Source organism: Mustelus asterias, chromosome 1 (assembly GCF_964213995.1).
Source record: "Mustelus asterias chromosome 1, sMusAst1.hap1.1, whole genome shotgun sequence".
NCBI classification, from domain to species: domain Eukaryota; kingdom Metazoa; phylum Chordata; class Chondrichthyes; order Carcharhiniformes; family Triakidae; genus Mustelus; species Mustelus asterias.
In genome coordinates this window covers 1,491,330-1,513,285 of record NC_135801.1, presented here as the reverse complement: position 1 = coordinate 1,513,285, position 21,956 = coordinate 1,491,330, and the positions used below count along the sequence as shown (strand labels likewise).

The 21,956-nt window shown below is 44.2% G+C and overlaps 2 protein-coding genes across 3 annotated transcripts in view; one reads left to right on the top strand and one right to left on the bottom strand.

Moving 5' to 3' along the window:
• The window catches only part of LOC144482885 (sodium/hydrogen exchanger 9B2-like), a 142,935-nt gene extending 133,160 nt beyond the window's left edge, over window positions 1–9,775 (bottom strand). Inside the window, exon 1 of one of the 2 annotated variants that reach the window (XM_078201806.1) lies at window positions 9,382–9,775. Coding sequence is in view for 1 of the 2 variants with exons in the window: in XM_078201763.1 (XP_078057889.1) it covers window positions 9,382–9,392 (11 nt within the window). In the remaining variant the exon portion in view is untranslated. The remainder of the gene's footprint in view (window positions 1–9,381) is intronic. The other variant, XM_078201763.1, reaches the window with a different exon arrangement.
• A 423-nt stretch (window positions 9,776–10,198) lies between these two features.
• The window catches only part of bdh2 (3-hydroxybutyrate dehydrogenase, type 2), a 104,300-nt gene continuing 92,542 nt past the window's right edge, over window positions 10,199–21,956 (top strand). The window contains exon 1 of the mRNA XM_078202727.1: window positions 10,199–10,297. The gene's annotated coding sequence lies outside the window, so the exon portion shown is untranslated. The remainder of the gene's footprint in view (window positions 10,298–21,956) is intronic.

Sequence of the window (21,956 nt, the reverse complement as noted above, 5' to 3'; positions counted from 1 at the left end):
CAACCTACCATGCGGTACCTTGTCAAAGACCTTGCTAAAGTCCATGTAGAGAACATCAACTGCACTGCCCTCATCTACCTTCTTGGTTATCGCTTCAAAAAACTCAATTAAATTTGTGAGACATGATTTTCCACTCACAAAGCCATCCTGACTGTTCCTAATCAGTCCTTGCATCTCCAAATGCCTGTAGATCCTGTCTCTCAAAATACCTTCCAACAATTTACCCACCACAGATGCGAGGCTCACCGGCCTGTAGTTCCCAGGCTTTTCCCTGCAGCCCTTTTTAAACAAAGGCACAACATTTGCCACTCTCCAATCTTCAGGCACCTCACCCGTGACTATCGATGATTCAAATATCTCGGCTAGGGGACCTGCAATTTCCTCCCTAGCCTCCCACAACATATAAGAGGTGTATAAGATGTTGAGAGGTATTAATCGAGTGGACAGTCAGAGGCTTTTTCCTAGGGCTGAAATGGTTGCCACAAGAGGACACAGGTTTAAGATGCTGGGGAGTAGGTACAGAGGAGATGTCAGGGGTAAGTTTTTCACTCAGAGGGTGGTGGGTGCATGGAATGGGCTGCCAGCAATGGTGGTGGAGGCAGATTCGATAGGGTCTTTTAAGAGACTTTTAGATAAGGACATGGAACTTAGTAAGATAGAGGGTTATAGGTAAGCCTAGTAATCGCTAAGGTAGGGACATGTTCGGCACAACTTTGTGGGCTGAAGGGCCTGTATTGTGCTGTAGTTTTTCTATGTTTCTATCCTGGGATATACTTCATCAGGTCCCGGGGATTTATCTACCTTGATGCGTTTTAAGACTTCCAGCACCTCCTTCTCTGTAATATGTACACTCCTCAAGACATCACTATTTATTTCCCCAAGTTCCCTAACATCCATGCTTTTCTCAACAGTAAATACTGATGAGAAATATTAATTTAAGATCTCACCCATCTCTTGGGGATCCGCACATAGATGTCCTTGTTGATCCTTAAGAGGCCCTACTCTCTCCCTTTTTACTCTTTTGCCCTTTATGTATTTGTAGAAGCTCTTTGGATTCTCCTTTGCCTTATCTGCCAAAACAATTTTGTCCCCTTTTTGCCCTCCTGATTTCTCTCTTAACTCTACTCCTACACCCCCTATACTCTTCAAGAGATTTACTTGATCCCAGCTGCCTATGCATGTCATGTGCCTCTTTCTTCATCTTGACCAGGGCCTCAATATCCCAAGTCATCCAGGGTTCTCGACTTCTGCCAGCCTTGCCCTTCACTCTAAGAGGAATGTGTTTATCCTGAACACTGGTTAACACACTTTTGAAAGCATGTCACTTACCTGACGTCCCTTTGCCTTCCCACAGACTCCCCCAATTAACTTTTGAAAGTTCCTGCCTGATACCATCAAAATTGGCCTTGCCCCAATTTAGAATTTTAACTTTTGGGACAGACCTATCATTCTCCTTAGCTATCTTAAAACTAATAGAATTATGGTCACTGGTCCCAAAGTGATCCCTCACTAACACTTCTGTCATCTGCTCTTCCTTATTTCCCAAGAGGAGGTCAAGTTTTGCCCCCTCTCTAGTCGGGCCATCCACATACTGAATGAGAAATTCCTCCTGAATACAGTCAACAAATTTCTCTCCATCCAACCCTCTAATACTATGGCTGTCCCAGTCAACGTTGGGAAAGTTAAAATCTCCGACTATTACCACCCTATTTTTCTTGGAGCTATCTGTAATCTCCTGACATATTTGCTCCTCAATTTCCCACTGACTATTTGGGGGCCTATAGTACAACCCTATCAAAAAGTGATTTCCCCCTTCTTATTTCTCAGTTGCAACGAGACATAGATAAGATGCAAGACTGGGTGGAGAAGTGGCAGATGGACTTCAACCCAGATAAGTGTGTGGTGGTTCATTTTGGCAGGTCGAATAGGATGAAAGAATATAATATTAAGGGTAAGACGCATGGCAGTGTGGAAGATCAGAAGGATCTTGGGGTCTGGGTTCATAGGACGCTCAAAGCAGCGTCACAGGTAGAGGCTGTGGTTAAGAAGGCGTATGGAATACTGGCCTTCATCAATAGAGGAATTGAGTTTAGAAATCGGGAGATAATGCTGCAGCTGTATAGGACCCTGGTCAGACCCCACCTGGAGTACTGTGCCCAGTTCTGGTTGCCTCGTTACAGAAAGGATGTGGAAGCCATAGAAAGGGTGCAGAGGAGATTTACAAGGATGTTGCCTGGATTAGGTGGCATGCCTTATGAGGATAGGTTGAGAGAGCTAGGTCTTTTCTCCTTGGAGAAGCGAAGGATGAGAGGTGACCTGATAAGAGGTGTATAAGATGTTGAGAGGTATTGATAGAGTGGATTCCCAGAGGCTTTTATCCAGGGCTGAAATGGTTGCCACAAGAGGTCACAGGTTTAGGGTGCTGGGGAGTAGGTACAGAGGAGATGTTAGGGGTAAGTTTTTCATTCAGAGGGTGGTGGGTGCGTGGAATCGGCTGCCGGTAGTGGTGGAGGAGGCGGATTCGATAGGGTCTTTTAAGAGACTTTTGGATAAGTTCATGGAAGTTAGTAAGATAGAGGGTTATAGGTAAGCCTAGTAGGTAGGGACATGTTCGGCGCAACTTGTGGGCCGAAGGGCCTGTTTGTGCTGTAGCTTTTCTATGTTCTATGTTCTAGTTCTACCCATATGGACTCAGTGGCCGAACCCTCGGATATATTCCCTCTCAGTACGGCCAGGATGCTTTCCCTAATCAAAAGTGCAACTCTACCTCCTCTCTTACCTCCTGTTCTATCTTTCCTATAGCATCTGTACCCTGGAACATTGAGCTGCCAGTCCTGTCCCTCCCTTAGCCATGTTTCAGTAATTGCTATAATATCCCAGTCCCACGTACCCATCCATGCCCTGAGTTCATCTGCCTTGCCCGTCAGGCCTCTTGCATTGAAATAAATGCAGTTTAATCTGGACTTCCCTTGCTCTTTGTCTTGCTTTTGCCTGATCTGTCTGGTACTAGGATTACTGACACTGCCTTTACTAATTAATGTGCTCTTTTTAACTTCTGTGCTGTCCTCAAACTTCTCTTCTGTCTCCCTACTGCTTTGGATCCCACCCCCCTGCCAAACTAGTTTAAACCCTCCTGAGTGGCTCTAGCAAATCTCCCCGCCAGGATGTTAGTCCCCCTCCAGTAAAAATGTGATCCATCCCTCTTGAACAGATCAGCCCTTCCCCAGATCCAAAAATCTAAATCCCCGCCCTCTACACCAGCTCTTAAGCTAGGCATTCATCTGCCTAATCCTCCTATTCCTACTCTCACTAGCACATGGCACCGGTAGTAGTCCAGAAATTACTACCTTCGAGGTCCTGCATGTTAGCCTTCTGCCTAACTCTCTATATTCACATTTCAGGACCTCATCCCTTTTCCTACCTATGTCGTAGGTAGATTAATATATCTAGTAACACATCTGTGAAGAATACTTTGAGCTGCAGAAAAATCAGTTGAAATTGATGTGTCTTTTTGCTATTGTGACACGTTCCTCGTTATGGTTACCAGGGACCAATCCAGTGGCATTTTCAATCACAATATTCCACAGAACAATCACAACACAGAACCAATCAGCAGTGTTGGCAAATAAATATTCAGATGGCGATGAGGGAGAAATAAACCAATACTGTATAAACTTGCTAAATTCTTGCCCCATCTGGCCTGCCTATAGCTGTTAATCAATTACCAGTGATTGACACTAACATTTGAAAGGTCACTATTACGCCATCGAGATGTGTAGAAATCAGTACAACATATAGAAGCTTCCTAAAGTTATTGCCAGCCAACAAAATTGCTCAAGTTTTATTACAGATAGATAAAAGGGCCAATAAACTGTACCTTTCCATTTCAGAACCTTGACTCTATTAAAATATTCCTTCTGAAGTTTGTAGAGATGGTACTTTTAAGTAGTGTTGTTGCAAGTGTTCCAAAAGCAACAATTATAGGTGTAATTATCTACTCTAATATCTCCATATGTGGCTTAGTGCCAAATTTTGCTTTTTGTGTCTATGAAGCTCCTTGGGACATTTTGTTACGTTGAAGACCTTGGCTGGGATTCTCCAACCTCATCCGAGGTGGGATTCTCCAGTCCCACTGCTGTGAATGAAGATTTGGCTGAGCGCCAAATTCTCCATTCTTGCTGGCAGCGGTATTGGGGGCATATGACATCAAAGAATTCTGGCCATTATATAAATACAAGTTGTTGTTGCAACATGTGCTTGATGATGATTGTTCTACTAATTTTTAAATGAACCCAGACTTTTGTTTTTCTCATCGGGCTATGTCTTCAAATATATGTCTATGATTCATAAACTGAGCTTGAAAATTTATGGCACTTTATTTCAGATTAGACCCTAGCTCAAGCAGTGTGTCCAATTTTGGGCGCCACGTGTTAGAAAGGGGGTCAAGGCTTTAGAGAAGATGCAGAGGAGATTTATTTGAATGGAAATGAGGGTGAGAGACTTCTGTTACTTGGAGAGACTAGAGAAGCTGGGGTTGTTCCCCTCAGGGGAGAGATGGTTAAGGGGTGATTTAAGAGGGAACAGATTGACAAAGGGTGGTGGAAGGAGATTCAATAATAATTTTCAAAGGTGAAATGGGTAAAGTCCTGGGATATAAATTGTTTTGACAGGATAAGAGCTGGAAAATGGACTAATTGAAAAGCTACTTCAAAGAACCAGCACATGTATGATGGGCTGAATGGCTTCTTCTGTGCCGAATCATTCAATGATTCTTAGGTTTTTCCTCAGAGGTGCTTGGCTTTCTTTACTTAAAATATTCATCTCTTGCTTTAATTTTATCATTTTAAATGGGAAGTTTGCAAGCAAAAAGTGAAAGAGCCTGTCCAGTCCTATAACTCAGACATGAAGCCTTGCCTATGTACTGTCAAATTAAGAGTAAAAAATCTCCACATAACCATTAATTTACAGCATTTTAACAAACTAATGCTGAAATCATTTATCATTACCACTATTAATTCTTTTTTTTAAAAGAGCAAGCTTGAAGAGATTTGGAAGCCACACGTTGTTCAAATTAGCAAGATTTGAAAAACACGACCCAACATGAAGCAGTCATTTGATAGCTGTAGAGACACACTGTTAAAACAAATAAGGTTTTTGACCACAAACTAATATCTTAATTGCAAAAGTTCTTAACTTTAACTTTCTTAACTCCATCTCTTTCTACAGATGTTGCCAGACCTGCTGAATATTTGCAGCATTTTCTGGCTTTATTTCATATTCCCCGTTCTTAATTTTTGCAATGTCGGATAATACACAGGATCACCAGCTCGGAGGTAGAGTTGAAGGTGCTCAGCTCAATTTATTTCATTAATCCATAATCAAAAACCTAAAAAGCCTTTGTGATCTCATTCTGATAGCCTGGCAATCTATTTTTCTACTTAATTTAAAGGCATTATTCAGTAATTGGCTTTTTAAAAAATTCTCTCATGGGATGCGGATACCTATTTAAAATACATTGCTTAGTAATTGGCTTTTAAAAAAATTCTCATTGGCAGCGGCAAGGACAGCATTCATTGCCCATTCCTAATTGCCCTTGAACCAAGAGGCTTGGTCAGCCATTTCAGAGGATAGTTAAGAATCATCCCCATTGCTGTATGTCTGGAATCAGATGTAGGCCAGACCATTCACTGAAGGACGTTAGTGAAACAGATGGGTTTTTACAACAATCGTTGATAGCTTCATGGTTACCTTTATTGAGACTAGATTTATTTATTGAATTTAAATTCCACGAGCTGCCATGGTGGGATTTGAACTTTTTAAAATTCATCCATGGGATGTAGGCATGCTGGCTGGCCAACATTTATTGCCCATCCCTAGTTGCCCTTGACTTTATAACGATTGATACAACCGTGTGGCTTGCTAGGCCATTTCAGACGGCAGTTGAGAGCCAACCACATTTGTGTAGCTCTGGAGTCACATGTAGGCCAGACCAGGTAACGACAGCAGATTTCCTTCCCTGAAGAAGGATGGCTTTTTCTGACAATTGACAATGGTTTCATGGTCATCAGTAGATTCTTAATTCCCGATCTTTTTTATTGAATTCAAATTCCACCATCTGCCCCGGTGGGATTCGAACCCGAGTCCCCAGAACATTAGCTTGGGCCTCTGGATTATTTGTCCAGTAATATTACCACTCTGCCACCATCTCCCCCCCCCCCCCCCCCACCAAAAAATCTTAATTTGTAAATAGCCTCAGTTTCATCCCATACTAGGAAAACTCAGTTCACAACCATGTGTGAGAGTTGGTGAAATGTGGGGTTGAGGCCACCATCAGTTCAGCCAAACAAAAGGCAGGTAACTACAGGCCGGTTAGCTTAACATCCGTAGTTGGGAAAATGCTGGAATCTATTATTAAGGAAGAAATAGCAGGACACCTGGAAAAGAATGGTTCAATTAAGCAGACGCAGCATGGATTCATGAAGGGAGAGTCATGTTTGACTAATTTACTGGAATTTTTTGAGGATATAACGAGTGCGGTTGACAGAGGGGAACCGGTGGATGTGGTGTATTTAGATTTCCAGAAGGCATTCGATAAGGTCCCTCACAAAAGGTTGCTGCATAAGATAAAGGTACACGGAGTTGGGGGTAAAGTGTTAGCGTGGATTGAGGATTGGCTATCTAACAGAAAGCAGAGAGTCAGAATAAATGGGTGCTTTTCCGGTTGGCAATCAGTGACTAGTGGCGTGCCGCAGGGATCGGTGCTGGGGCCTCAACTATTTACCATATACATAGACGATCTGGAGGAGGGGACCGAGTGTGAGGTAACAAAGTTTGCGGATGACACAAAGATGAGTGGGAAAGCAAATTGCGTGGAGGACACAGAGAGTCTGCAGAGAGATTTGGATAGGCTAAGTGAGTGGGCAAGGATCTGGCAGATGGAGTATAACGTTGGTAAGTGTGAGTTTATCCATTTTGGAAGGAATAATAGTAAAATTGACTATTATTTAAATGGTGAAAAATTACAACATGCTACTGTGCAGAGGGACCTGGGGGTCCTTGTGCATGAATCACAAAAACTCAGTATGCAGATGCAGCAGATGGTCAAGAAGGCAAATGGAATGTTGGCCTTTATCGCGAGAGGGATGGAGTATAAAAGCAGGGAGGTCATGCTGCAACTGTACAGGGTACTGGTGAGGCCGCACCTAGAGTACTGTGTACAATTTTGGTCCCCTTATTTAAGAAAGGATATATTAACTTTGGAGGGGGTACAGAGAAGGTTCACCAGGTTGATTCTGGAGATGAGGGGGTTAGCTTATGAGGAGAGATTGAGTAGACTGGGCCTGTACTCATTGGAGTTTAGAAGGTTGAGGGGAGATCTCATAGGGACATATAAGATAATGAAGGGGCTAGACAGGGTAGAAGCAGCGAGGTTATTTCCACTTACAATGGAAACAAGAACTAGGGAGCATAGCCTCAAAATACGGGGGAGTCAATTTAGAACAGAGTTGAGGAGGAACTTCTTCTCCCAGAGGGTAGTGAATCTTTGGAATTCTCTGCCCAATGAAGCAGTAGAGGCTACCTCGTTAAATGTGTTTAAGTCACAGATAGATTTTTAACCATTAAGGGAATTAAGGGTTATGGGAAGCGGGCGGGTAAGTGGAACTGAACCCACTATCAGATCAGCCATGATCGTATTGAATGGCGGAGCAGGCTTGAGGGGCTAGATGGCCTACTCCTGCTCCTATTTCTTATGTTCTTATTATGTTCTTATGGCAGAGCAGGCTCAAGAGTCCGAATAACTTATGCCTAATTCATATACATGATCATATACCTTGTACAGTTATACAGGAACTTTCCACCAATAGACTCGATAATATGTTGGATAACGTAAAACACCAGCAAGCAGGAGAAAGCTCGATGAATATTTTGAATGTTTCTGGTACCCCACTTATTTAAAGTCTGACAAATCTGGTAACCATCAACAAATTCGAAATTGTAACTGTTTCTGAACCAAACAAGGCCAATTAGTCGGACTACAAGACCAAACCTCTTCCAAAATAGTTTGCTTTATTGACTGAAGAAACCAAGATATTAAAAATGGTTAATTTTTGCATTAATAAAATCATATTGTTGATTTTTCTTCACACTTGAGCCCACAAAATAGTCAACATAGGTAGATATATAAAATACTGATAAAACAGAATATGTTCCTCCTGCTCCTAATTCATATGGACTCAAAATCCATACCGACCATTCGGTCCATTCGACCTGCACCAACTCTCTGAAACAGCATTCCACCCATGCCCTACCTTCCGCCCTATCCCTGTAACCCCATGCATCTACCATGGCTAATCAACCTAACCTATACATCTTTGGACACTAAGGGGCAATTTAGCATTGCCAATCCACCCAATCTGCACATCTTTGGACTGTGGGAGGAAACCCACACAGACATGGGGAGAACATATAAACTCCACACAGTCACCCAACCAAACCCAGGTCCCTGGCACTGTCAGGCAGCAGTGCTCAACTGTACCATGAAAGTTATGTGGGGCAATAACCACCCTGTCAGGGTAACAAACTTTGACATATTCCAGGAAGTTTCATCACTTGACATCAGTTCTCCAACCATCCTTAGTGTTTCTTCCCTGCCCTATCAAATATTTTATAGCTAATCAAAAGTATTCAAAAACAGGAAAAAAAACCCTTTGATTTATTTCTTGGATAGCTCACAGTAGTGCTACAGGAATTAAATCTTTAATCCCTGCAGAGACTCAAGACCATTCCAGGAGTGTTGGCATAGCCATTCTCCAGGCCTGATCCTTTTAATTAGGTCAGAAAGCCAAGTGCTCAGGAATGAAGACAGAAAGTGCTAGAAATATTCAACAGATCTGACATAACCATCTTTATACTATCTAACCTCTCGTATCTACCAAGCTAGGGTTAGGGTTAGACTTTCCTTTTTGTTCCTTCTTCCACTCGCCCACATTGCAACTGTTTTAAACCTATTTCTATTTCTGATGATGGGTCATCGACCTGAAACACCATCTCTCTGTCTGTGTAACCCTAACCCTGACCTGCTGTATATTTGCAGCTTTTTCTGTCTGTATTTCACACTTGCAGCATTTTCCGTGTGTGTGTCAGGTGTTCAGGAAGCGACAGACAGTAAGTGGCGGGATGGGATGAAGCCAAAGCCCTGAGTATTCAGGTGGCATCACAAGGCGGTTGCAGTGGATGGCGAGGATCCTCTCGGCCAGCCCCACACACCGGCTGAGGAATAAAGAGCTAACGGTTATCGAGACCCCTGTGTGAGAATTAGATTGATTTTCAATTGAATAAAGAACAACAACGGCCGCAGCACAGACAAAACTTGGGACTCACAGGTTTGCCATGGGTTGAAATTCGGCCTTTAGCCTGGTCAGTACAGATTGCTGAAGCGGCAGCTTCCAAATCCCCCCGGGGCGGAGGGAAGCTCGCTCGAGGGCACCGGCTGTCAACCCGCCCCGCCGACTGCGCGTGCGCGACTGTCAACCCGTTCCCACCGACGACTGCGCGTGCGCGACTGTCAACCCGCCCCGCCGACGACTGCGCGTGCGCAGTTGACAACCCGCCGACTGCAGGTGTGCGGTTGTCAACCCGGCCCTGCCGACTGCGCGTGCGCAGCTGTCAACCGGGTCCCAGCGACGACTGCGCGTGCGTAGTAAGGGAGGCTGCCGGAGCTGTCACAACCCGTACTGCGTGTGCATGTGACACGAGAACCAGTGTCGATACGCATGCGCAAGATCAACATCGCCCCGTCCCATAGTGACTGAGGGATTAGTGCGCAGGTGCGAACGTCGGACGCCTCACTGGGGACTGCCACTGATGGTTACTATTATTAGTTGATCAGTAATTAGGTAGGATCTAAAACATATTCAAATCACTGAAAAATCAATGTAATAGTACATAGGGGAGGGATAAAGGGAATGAAAAGTGAAGAACCAGTTATGCAATACTACAGAACAGAAACTGCTGGAGAAACTCAGCAGGTCTGACAGCATCTGTAGAGAGAGAATAATGTTACTGGCAGCTATTGTTGTAAGAAGTCTCACAACACCAGGTTAAAGTCTAACAGGTTTAATTGGTAGACTTCTTACTGTGTTTACCGCAGTCCAACGCCAGCATCTCCACATCATGGCTATTAATTGACTCAGGGCCTGGGTGGGACTGTGGTCAGTGCAGACTTGATGGGCTGAATGGCCTCCTTCTGCACTGTAGGGATTCTATGATGACCCAGGAGAGCTTTTGAAGCCATCAGGTAAGGGCCGGTGCTTGACCTAATTTTAGGGCAGGTTGTAGAGGTGTTAGTGGGGGAGCTTTTCAGTAATAGTGACCATAACTTAGTAAGATTTAGATAGTTATGGAAAAGGACAAAGATGTACTGGAAATAAGATTTCTGAATTGGGGGAAGATCAATTTTAATAGGATATGACAGGATTTGGTCAAAGTGAAATAGAAGTGGCTAGTTGCAGGAAGATCCACACCAGAGCAATGGGAAAAGGATATAGAGAAAGTGCAATGTCAACATGTTCTAGTAAAGGGTGGGGCTGGGACCAACAAGTTCAGAGAACCCTGGATGTCAAGAGACACGCAGCATTAGATAAGGAAGATAAAGGAAAGTTTAGGGCAGATTCAGGGGACTCAAAAGAATGGATGCCTGAGAGGTGTATAGAAAGTGCAGGAGGTTACTTAAAAAATAAATTAGGCGAGTGGAAGATGGGGCATGAAAAAACATTGGTGGGCAAAATAAAGGAAAATCCCAAGGTGTTTTGTAAGTATAGTAAAGGCAAGAGATTAACCAGGGAAAGAGTAAGGCCCATTAGGGACTAAAGTGACAACTTGTGTGCAGGTGAAAGAAATAGGTGCGGTATTAAATGAGTATTTTGCATCTGTGAAAGCAGGGAGAGGGACTGTGATATAATTGAACAGATTGGCACTGAGAAGGAGGAGGTGCTAACAGTGTATTCTGGGCTGCTGTGGGAGGCATGGGAGGACACTGCAGTGGCTCTGACGCTAATTTTCAAATCCTCTCTGGCCACAGCAGAGGTGCCAAAGGAATGGAGGACAGCTAACGTGGTACCATTATTCAAGAAGGGAAGTAAGGAGAAACAGATCATTACAGGCCAATGAGGCTAATATCAGTGGTGGGGAAATTATTGTAAAAAATTCTGAGGGAATTAATCTGCACTTGGAGAGGCAAGGATTAATCAAGGATAGTCAGGATGACTTTGTTAGGGAAGATCATGTCTAACAAATTAGAATTTTTCGAGGAGGTGGCTAGATTGTAGATGAGGATAGTGCAGTTGATATAGTCTATATGGATTTCAGTAAGGCTTTTGAAAAGATCCCACATCAGAGGCTGATGAAGAAGATAAGAGCCTATGGGAAACAGGGCAATTTGTTAAATTGGATCCAAGATTGGCTTTGTGGCAGGAGGCAGAAGGTGGTGGTCAAAGGTTGATTTTGTGATTGGAAACCTGTGTCCAGTGGTGTTCTGCAGGGATCGGTGCTGGGTCCCTTGCTGTTTGTAATGTACAGTAATGATCTAGACATGAATATAGGGGGCATGATCGGTAAGTTTTCAGATTACACAAAAATTGGTGGTGTGGTAAATAGCAAGGAGGAAAGGCTTAGATTACAGGACAATATAGAGAGGCTGGTCAGATGGGCAGAACAGTGGTAAATAGAACTTAACCTTGAAAAGTGTGAGGCAGTGCATTTTGGGGGGCTAACAAGGCAAGAGAATACACAACGGGCAGAATTTTCCCATCCCACCTGCCACGAGAGCTGGAGCGGGCGGGACACGGAACATGCAAATATCCATTGATCTTGGGCAGGATTTTCTGGCTTCGGGGCGAACGTGGCCAGAAAATCCTGCCCAATGAATGGTAGGACACTAGGAAGTACACAGGACCAGAGGGACCTTGGAGTGCATGTCTAAAGATCCCTGAAGGCAGCAGGGCAGGTAGATAAGATGGTTAAGAAGGCATATGTGATACTTGCCTTTATTAGCCGAGGCATAAAATGTAAGAGCAGGGAGGTTATGATGGAGCTGTATAAAATACTCGTTAGGCCACAGCTAGAGTACTGTGTGTGGTTCTGGTCACACACTACAGGAAGGATGTGATTGCACAAGAAAGGGTTCAGAGGCGATTCACCAGGATGTTGCCTGGGTTGGAGCATTTCAGCTAATGAAGAGAGACTGGTTAGGTGGCGGTTGCTTTTCTTAGAGAGCAGAGAAGGCTGAAGAGGGACATGATTGAGATGTACAAAATTATGAGGGATATAGATAGACAGCGTATTTAGGAATAGATTTTTCCATTTTAGAACATAGAACATAGAAAAAATACAGCACAAAGAGGCCCTTCGGCCCACAAGTTGTGCCGGTCATGCCCCTACCTACCTAGGCTTATATATAGGCTTACCTATAACCCTCAATCCCATTCAGTCCCATGTACTCATCCAGAAGTCTCTTAAAAGACCCTATCGAGTTTGCCTCCACCACCACTGACAGCAGCCGATTCCACTCACCCACCACCCTCTGAGTGAAAAACTTACCCCTGACATCTCCTCTGTACCTACTCCCCAGCACCTTAAACCTGTGTCCTCTCGTAGCAGCCATTTCAGCCCTGGAAAAAGCCTCCGAGAATCCACCCGATCTATACCTCTCAACACCTTGTACACCTCTATCAGGTCACCTCATCCTTCGTCTCTCCAAGGAGAAAAGACCGAGTTCCCTCAGTATATCCTCGTAAGGCATGCCAACCAATCCAGGCAACATCCTTGTAAATCTTCTCTGCACCCTTTCAATCATTTCCACATCCCTCCTGTAATGAGGCGACCAGAACTGAGCACAGTACTCCAAGTGGGGTCTGACGAGGGTCTTATAAAGCTGCATCATTATCTCCCGACTCCTAAACTCAATCCCTCAATTGATGAAGGCCAGCACACCATATACCTTCTTAACCACCTCCTCTACCTGCGAGGCCGATTTAAGAGTCCTATGGACCCGGACCCCAAGGTCCTTCTGATCCTCTACACTGCTAAGAGTCTTACCCTTGATATTATACTCCTTCATCCCATTTGACCTGCCAAAATGGACCACTACACATTTATCCAGGTTGAAGTCCATCTGCCACTTCTCCGACCAGTCTTGCATCCTATCTATGTCACGCTGCTGCTTCTGACATCCCTCCAACCTATCCACAACACCACCAACCTTCGTGTCGTCGGCAAACTTAACATCCCATCCCTCCACTTCCTCATCCAGGTCATTTATGAAAATGACAAACAGCAAGGGTCCCAGAACAGATCCCTGGGGCACTCCACTGGTGACTGACCTCCATTCAGAAAAAGACCTGTCTACAACCACTCTCTGCCTTCTGCATTCTGTAACTTGATTTTGTGTCTCTGTGCACTGTTTGAGAGCACATTTCCACTCCATCTGATGAAGGAGCAGCGCTCCGAAAGCTTATGGTATTTGCTACCAAATAAACCTGTTGGACTTTAACCTGGTGTTGTGAGACTTCTTACTGTGTTCTGCAGGCAAGCCAGTTCTGAATCCACAGGGCAACAGCCCCTTGGATCCCATGCCCTCTCACTTTCTCGAGAAGTCTTGCATGGGGGACCTTATCGAATGCCTTGCTGAAGTCCATGTAAACCTCATCTACTGCTTTTCCTTCGTCAATGTGTTTAGTCACATTTTCAAATAACTCCATCAGGCTCGTAAGGCATGATTTGCCTTTGACAAAGCCGTGCTGACTACGTTTGAGCATACTAAACTTCTCTAAATGTTCATAAATCTTGTCCCTCAGGATCTTCTCCATCAACTTACCAACCACTGAGGTTAGACTCACCGGTCGATAATTTCCTGGGCTATCCCTATTCCCTTTCTTGAATATAGGAACCACATCCGCAATCCTCCGGAACCTCTCCCGTCTCCATCGACGACGCAAAGATCATCGCCAGAGGCTCTGCAATCTCTTCCCTCGCCGCCCACAGTAACCTGGGGTACATCCCATCCGGTCCCGGCGACTTATCTATCTTGATGCTATTCAAAATTTCCAACACATCCTCTTTCTTAATGTCTACATACTTAATCTTTTCAGTCCGCCTCAATCCTGTAGTACAACCACCCAGGTCTTTTTCCAGCATGAATACTGAGGCAAAATATTCATTAAGCACTTCTGCTATTTCTTCCGGTTCTGTACAGACTTTCTCACCTTCACATTTCATAGGCCCTATTCCTTCACATCTCATCCTTTTACTCTTCACATATTTATAGAACCCCTTAGGGTTTTCCTTAATCCTACCTGCCAAGGCCTTCTCGTGACTCCTTCTGGCTCTTCTAATTTCTTTCTTAAGTCCCTTCCTACAAGCCGTATACTCATCTAGATCCCTATCATCGCCTAGCTCTCTGAACCTTTTGTACGCTTTCCTTTTCTTTCTCATTAGGTTCAGCGCAGCTTTCATGCACCACGGTTCCCGTAACCTACCAACACCTCCCTGTCTCATCGGAACATTGTCATGCAGAACTCCAGACAAACATTCCTTGAAAATCTGCCACCTTACTTCAGTACTTTTCCTCGAGAATGCCTCCTTCCAATTTATGCCTCTAATCTCCTGCCTGATGGCTTCATATTTCCCCTTACTCCAGATAAACACTTTCCTAGCTTGCCTGATCCTATCCCTTTCCAATGCTAGCGTAAAGGAGATAGAGTTATGATCACTATCCCCAAGATGCTCCCCCACTGAGAGATCCGACACCTGTCCAGGCTCATTAGCCAGTACCAGATCGAGTACAGTCTCTCCTCTTGTTGGCTTATCCACATGCTGTGTCAGGAAACCCTCCTGAACACACCTAACAAACTCCTCCCCATCCAAACCCCTTATGCTAGGGATATTCCAATCAATGTTTGGGAAATTAAAGTCTCCCATCACGACAACCCTGTTAGTCCTACATCTCTCCAGGATCTGTTTCCCTATCTGCTCCTCAACATCCCTGTTACTATTGGGCGGCCTGTAGAAAACACCCAGCAAAGTTATCGACCCCTTCCCGCTCTGAACTTCCACCCACAGAGGTTAAAGGATTTAACCTGGTGTTGTTAAAATTCTTACTGCCCTAATATCTGCCAACCTTTCGTAGCCTCCTCCTAGATACTCTGGCCTTGCTGTTGAGTCTGGATTGTTTGAGGGTGGTGGGGGCCTGGAATGCACTGCCGGGCAAGGTGGTGGAGGCAGACACACTGGGAACGTTTAAGACTTATCTAGATAGCCACATGAATGGAGTGGGAATGGAGGGATACAAAAGAATGGTCTAGTTTGGACCAGGGAGGGGCGCGGGCTTGGAGGGCCGAAGGGCCTGTTCCTGTGCTGTATTGTTCTTTATTCTTTGTTTGATCCTGAATGGCAGTGGATCAGGCTGGATTGCTATATTGGAGAGTTAAGGTCAGCTTTCACAGCAAGGAAAGTTCTTGGCTGACTTGGTGCTTTTTTGCTCACCGAGAACTGAGCTAATGTCTGTGACAATGTCATTGAAGTGTCACGTCCAAATTTTACTGTGGGGAGGTCTGTCCAATTGTCTCTATTCTCTACTAATCTTAATATTGTCAGCAGCTCAGGCCTCACATCTCCCTCCTTCTGTTTTTCTTGGACACTGATTTTTGAGGTTGAGTAGAATTTCCTATTGGTGTGCCAATCTTTCAGAATGTCCAAGTATTCTGAGTTTTCTGATGTGATTCCTAAGTTTATAGAGGATACCCAAAGGGTAAAATGATTGGCAACCAGAAGACATTCCTCATTCACATATTCAAATGTCATTGACACAAATGAAGAACAGGAGTGATCCGGAAACTCCAGTCATTTGACAAAACCTGGTGGAGATTGCTTTGCTCGGGAATTCAATATTCACTGAATGCATTTATTGGAGGATGCTAGGCTTGCCCATGATCTATTGCAGCCCATTGTGCAAAACAGAAACTTGGATTTAAATAAAAGCAAATTACTGCAGATGCTGTGCTGTCAGATCTGCTGAGGTTTTCCAGCACTTTCTCTTTTGAACTTGGCTTTAAAACTTGAAAGTAAGTGCACAGGTACAGCAGGCAGTAAAGAAGGCAAATGGTATGTTGGCCTTCATAGCAAGAGGATTTGAGTACAGGGATAGGGATGTTTTACTGCAATTGTGGCGACTAGGGGATTTTCCCAGTAACTTCATTGCAGTGTTAATGTAAGCCTAATGTAATTAATAAATAAACTTTAGTTTTGGTGTCCTTATCTGAGGAATGATGTCCTTGCTATAGAGGGAGTACAGCGAAGGTTTACCAGGCAGTTTCCTGGGATGTCAGGACTGTCACATGAGGAGAGACTAAGGGTGGAATTTTCCCGCCCCACCTGCCACGGGAATCTCAGTGGGCGGGACAGTACCATGCAAAGGTCCGTTGACCTCAGGCGGGATTCTCTGGATCTTGGGGCGAACGCGGCTGGAAAGCTCTGCCCTAAATCCATTAGGATTATATTCATTGTAATTTAGAAGAGTGAAAGGAGATCTCATAGAAACGTATAAAACTCTAACAGGGTTAGACAGGGTAGATTCAGAAAGAATGTTCCTGATGTTGGGGTATTCAGAACTAGGGGTCATAGTTTGAGGATAAGGGTAAACATTTTGGGACTGAGGGGAGGAAAAATTTCTTCAGCCAAAGAGTGGTGAATGTGTGGCATTCACTACCACAGAAAGTAGTTGAGGCCAAAACATTGTGCGATTTCAAGAAGAAATGAGATATGTGATTTATGTCCATCGACTAAAATTTCAGCACCCCAACAACTTCCCATTGACCCTTCTAATCAGGAACCGCACCTCTAAATCATTAGCATCTTCAAATTGTTGGATTTTGCTAACCGTTTGAGGGTTTTCATTTTATTTCTGCAATGTAAGCTTCTTGCCATGACACACTTCTTTAAAATGATCTATCTTCTTACAAAAACACACTCTGCCATTTTGACTGGACAGTCTCTGCGTTGATGCTGCCTTTTCCCGCCACATCTTGAAGGGGTAACCAAGAAGGTAGCTGAGGGCAGTGTCTACATGGACTTTAGCAAGGCCTTTGACAAGGTACCACATGGTAGGTTGTTTCATAAGGTTAAATCTCACGGGATCCAGAGTGAGGTAGCCAATTGGATACAAAATTGGTTTCTTGACAGAAGCCAGAGGGTGGTTGTGGAGGGTTGTTTTTCAAACTGGAGGCCTGTGACCAGCGGTGTGCCTCAGGGATCGGTGCTGGGCCCACTGTTATTTGTCATTTATATTAATGATTTGGATGAGAATTTAGGAGGCATGGATAGTAAGTTTGCAGATGACACCAAGATTGGTGGCATAGTGGACAGTGAAGAAGGTTAACCAAAAGAGAAAATGCTGGAAAATCTCAGCAGGTCTGGCAGCGTCTGTGAGAGAAAAGAGCTGACGTTTTGAGTCCAGACGACCCTTTGTCAAAGCTGAAGAAGGTTATCTAGGATTGCAATGGGATCTTGATCAATTGGCCAGTGGGCCAATGAATAGCAGATGGAGTTTAATTTAGATAAATGTGAGGTGATGAATTTTGGTAGATCGAATCAGGGCAGGACCTATCAGTTAATGGTAGGGCGTTGGGGAGAGTTATGGAACAAAGATCGAGGGGTACAAGTTCATAGCTCCTTGAAAGTGGAGTCACAGGTGGACAGGGTGGTGAAGAAGGCATTCGGCATGCTTGGTTTCATTGCTCAGAACATTGAATACAGGAGTTGGGACGTCTTGTTGAAGTTGTACAAGATATTGGTAATGTCACACTTGGAATACTGTGTCTAGTTCTGGTCACCTTATTATAGAAAGGATATTATTAAACTAGAAAGAGTGCAGAAAAGATTTACTAGGATGCTACTGGGACTTGATGGTTTGAGTTATAAGGAGAGGCTGGATAGAGTGGGACTTTTTTCCCTGGAGTGTAGGAGGCTTAGGGGTGATCTTATAGAAGTCTATAAAATAATGACGGGCATATATAACATCTTTTCCCAAAGGTAGGGGAGTCTAAAACTAGAGGCTATAGGTTTAAGGTGAGAGGGGAAAGATACAAAAGGGTCCAGAGGGGCAGTTTTTCACACACCTGGTGGTGAGTGTATGGAGCAAGCTGCCAGAGGTAGTATACAGGCGGGTACAATTTTGTCTTTTAAGAAGCATTTAGGCAGTTACATGGGTAAGATGGCTATAGAGGGATATGGGCCAAATGCGGGCAATTGGGACTAGCTTAATGGTAAAAACTGGGTGGCAGGGACAAGTTGGGCCGAAGGGCCTGCTTCCAAGCTGTCAATCTCTGTGACCCTATCAATAGTACTTGGTTTATGTGGTCGCTGTGCCCTCTTTGCGCTTTCCCTGTTTCTGTACAGCCATATTTTTATCTGGAAACTTGATGAACTCCATTGAGTCGGTGCTTCTTTGCAAATGATTCTCTCTGTCGCCTTGAAGTACTGGATGATTCCGTCTCCTAACCTCAACTTGCCTGGTCAACTGAATGGTCTCTGGTAATGTTAAGTTGTCCCTTGACGACGAGTAGGATACATCTCCAAAACCACCTATGACATACAGAAGTGTACTGACCTGCTTCTCGCTTTGCTTTAATAAAAGCAAATTACTGCGGATGCTCTCTTTTGGTTTCTTGCTCTGCTTTGTTGGGAGTGCCGGTGAAGTGCAATACCATGAAAATCTTTGCTACCAGTTTGGCTACGCTTCAGCTTGGTTTGGACTGCACCTTGCTTGAAGCAATTGGTAGTTTCTTTTTTTAATCTGTTGTTTGTCCATGTGCTATTTGGTCGCTGATACCACCAAGAAGAAGAAGAGAGAAGTGGACATTCTAATGTTCTTGTGTACTAGGTGATGTCCATGACTATTATTGGAGTTTTCTGACATAGGGTTTAACTTCAACTTTATTCAAAGCATAACAGTGAATAACTACAAAACTGCCTGTTTTGAGCAAGAGGTCAGCGACAGCATGCCCTCCACCCTGGAAGCCCTGGATGAATCTGTATCTGGGGTCACCATTGCAGATGTCAGAGCAGCTTTCTTGAAGGTCAACCCACGGAAAGCAACTGGCCCGGATGGGGTACCCGGACGTGCACTCAGATCCTGCGCGGATCAGCTGGCGGGGGTATTCACCGACATCTTCAACCTCTCTTTACAACAATCTGATGTCCCTATCTGCTTCAAGAAGACAAACATCATCCCGATACCTAAGAAAAACCAAGCAGCGTGCTTTATTGACTATCGGCTGGTGGCTCTGGCATCCATAATTATTAAGTGCTTCGAAAGGTTAGTCATGGCACGAATCAATTCCAGCCTCCCGAACTACCTGGATCCACTACAGTTTGCCCACCGCCGCAACAGGTCCACAACAGATGCCATCTCCCTGGCCCTGCACTCAACCCTGGAACACCTAGATAACAAGGACACCCATGTCAGATTCCTATTTATTGACTACAGCTCAGCCTTCAACACTGTTATTCCCACATAACTCATCTCCAAACTCCGTGGCCTGGGCCTCGGCACCTTCCTCTGCGACTGGATCCTGAACTTCCTAAATCACAGACCACAATCAGTAAGGATAGGCAACAACAACTCCTCCACGATCATCCTCAACACCGGTACCCCACAAGGCTGTGTTCTCAACCCCCTACTATACTCCTTATATACCTATGACTGTGCGGCCAAATTCCCCTCCAATTCGATTTTCAGGTTTGCTGACAACACCACCGTAGTGGGTCGGATCTCAAACAATGATGAGACAGAGTACAGGAATGAGATAGAGAATCTGGTGAACTGGTGCGGCAACAATAATCTCTCCCTCAATGTCAACAAAACAAAGGAGATTGTCATCAACTTTAGGAAGCATAAAGGAGAACATGTCCCTGTCTACATCAATGGGGACAAAGTAGAAAGGGTCGAGAGATTAAAGTTTTTAGTGTCCAGATCACCAACAACCTGTCCTGGTCCCCCCATGCCAACACTATAGTTAAGAAAGCCCACCAACGCCTCTACTTTCTCAGAAGACTAAGGAAATTTTGCATGTCAGCTACGACTCTCACCAACTTTTACAGATGCACCATAGAAAGCATTCTTTTTGGTTGTCTATCTCTGATTGCCCTAGAGAAGGTGGTGATGAGTTGCCTTCTTGTGGTCCATGTGATGTAGGTACACCCACAATGCAGTTAGGGAGGGAGTTCCTGGATTCTTGACCCAGTGACAATGAAGTTTTAAAAAATGACTTTAATAAGTGTTTTTAATTAGGGTAATGTGTACATGGACTTTCCAAAGCATTTGACATTCAGCAAGTCAAGCAGCATCTACGGAGAGGGAAATAGTCCAGTGACCTTACATCAGAATTCGAAAAGTTGGAAATATAACAGATTTAAGCAATGGCTCTTGCTCTGCCCAAGACCGCAAGGAACTACAAAAGATCGTGAATGTAGCCCAATCCATCAAGCAAACCAGCCTCCCATCCATTGACTCTGTCTACACTTCCCGCTGCCTCGGAAAAGCAGCCAGCATAATTAAGGACCCCACGTACTCTGGACATTCTCTCTTCCACCTTCTTCCTTCGGGAAAAAGATACAAGAGTCTGAGGTCACATACCAACCGACTCAAGAACAACTTCTTCCCTGCCAGGGAGATGGCATCTGCTGTCAGACTTTTGAATGGACCTACCTTGCATTAAGTTGATCTTTCTCGACACCCTAGCTATGACTGTAACACTACATTCTGCACTCTCTCCTTTCCTTCTCTATGAACGGTATGTTTTGTCTGTATAGCGCGCAAGAAACAATACTTTTCATTGTATGTTAATACATGTGACAATAATAAATCAAATCAAATACATCTAGAATGAGATCTCATCCTTGCCATGAGGCTGCAAGAGAGAGCCCAATCATCAGTCATGTGATCTTGCATCACTTCCCCAAGGTGAACAGTTTGATTTACACAGTCACATTAACTCTTTACAGAGAATTCTGGAGCTTAGTGCCTTGAAAACTGAACAAGTGGCTACCATTAGTGGAATGATTGAAATAAAACATGCTAGAGGCAAAACTGGAGGAGCGCAGATATCAGAGAATTGGAGAAGATTACAGAGATAGGGATGAGGCCATGGACTGATTTGAATACAAGGATGAGAATTTTAAAATTGCTCTGTTGCTAAATGTCAGTGAACACAGGGGATGATGGGTGAAAGGGACTTGGTACCAGTTAGGACACAGGCAGGAAAAAAAAAATTGATTTTGAGTGTTCATTCCGGCTTGATTAATTATTGAGTTTTCTATTTCTCTACCAAGGATTTAGAAATCTTTGGTGATGGGAAGCTGGCGAGTGTGTTGGAATAGTCAAGCCCAGATGCTGATCAATGACCGGAATGGTCCTGTAGCTTCAGGCTGGAAAGGTACTAATGTATCTGGCTGAGGGGCTTGAGCTATGCCTTGTTTTTACTCATGATGTGGAGATGTCGGCGTTGGACGAGATAAACACAGTAAGAAGTTTAACAACACCAGGTTAAAGTCCAACAGGTTTATTTGGTAGCAAAAGCCACACAAGCTTTCGGAGCTCTAAGCCCCTTCTTCAGGTGAGTGGGAATTCTGTTCACAAACAGAGCATATAAAGACACAAACTCAATTTACATGAATAATGGTTGGAATGCGAATACTTACAACTAATCAAGTCTTTAAGAAACAAAACAATGTGAGTGGAGAGAGCATCAAGACAGGCTAAAAAGATGTGTATTGTCTCCAGACAAGACAGCCAGTGAAACTCTGCAGGTCCACGCAACTGTGGGAGTTACAAATAGTGTGACATGAACAGTGACCATGACACCACACAACCCTGCCACAGCAACCTCTGCAACAGTGACCAT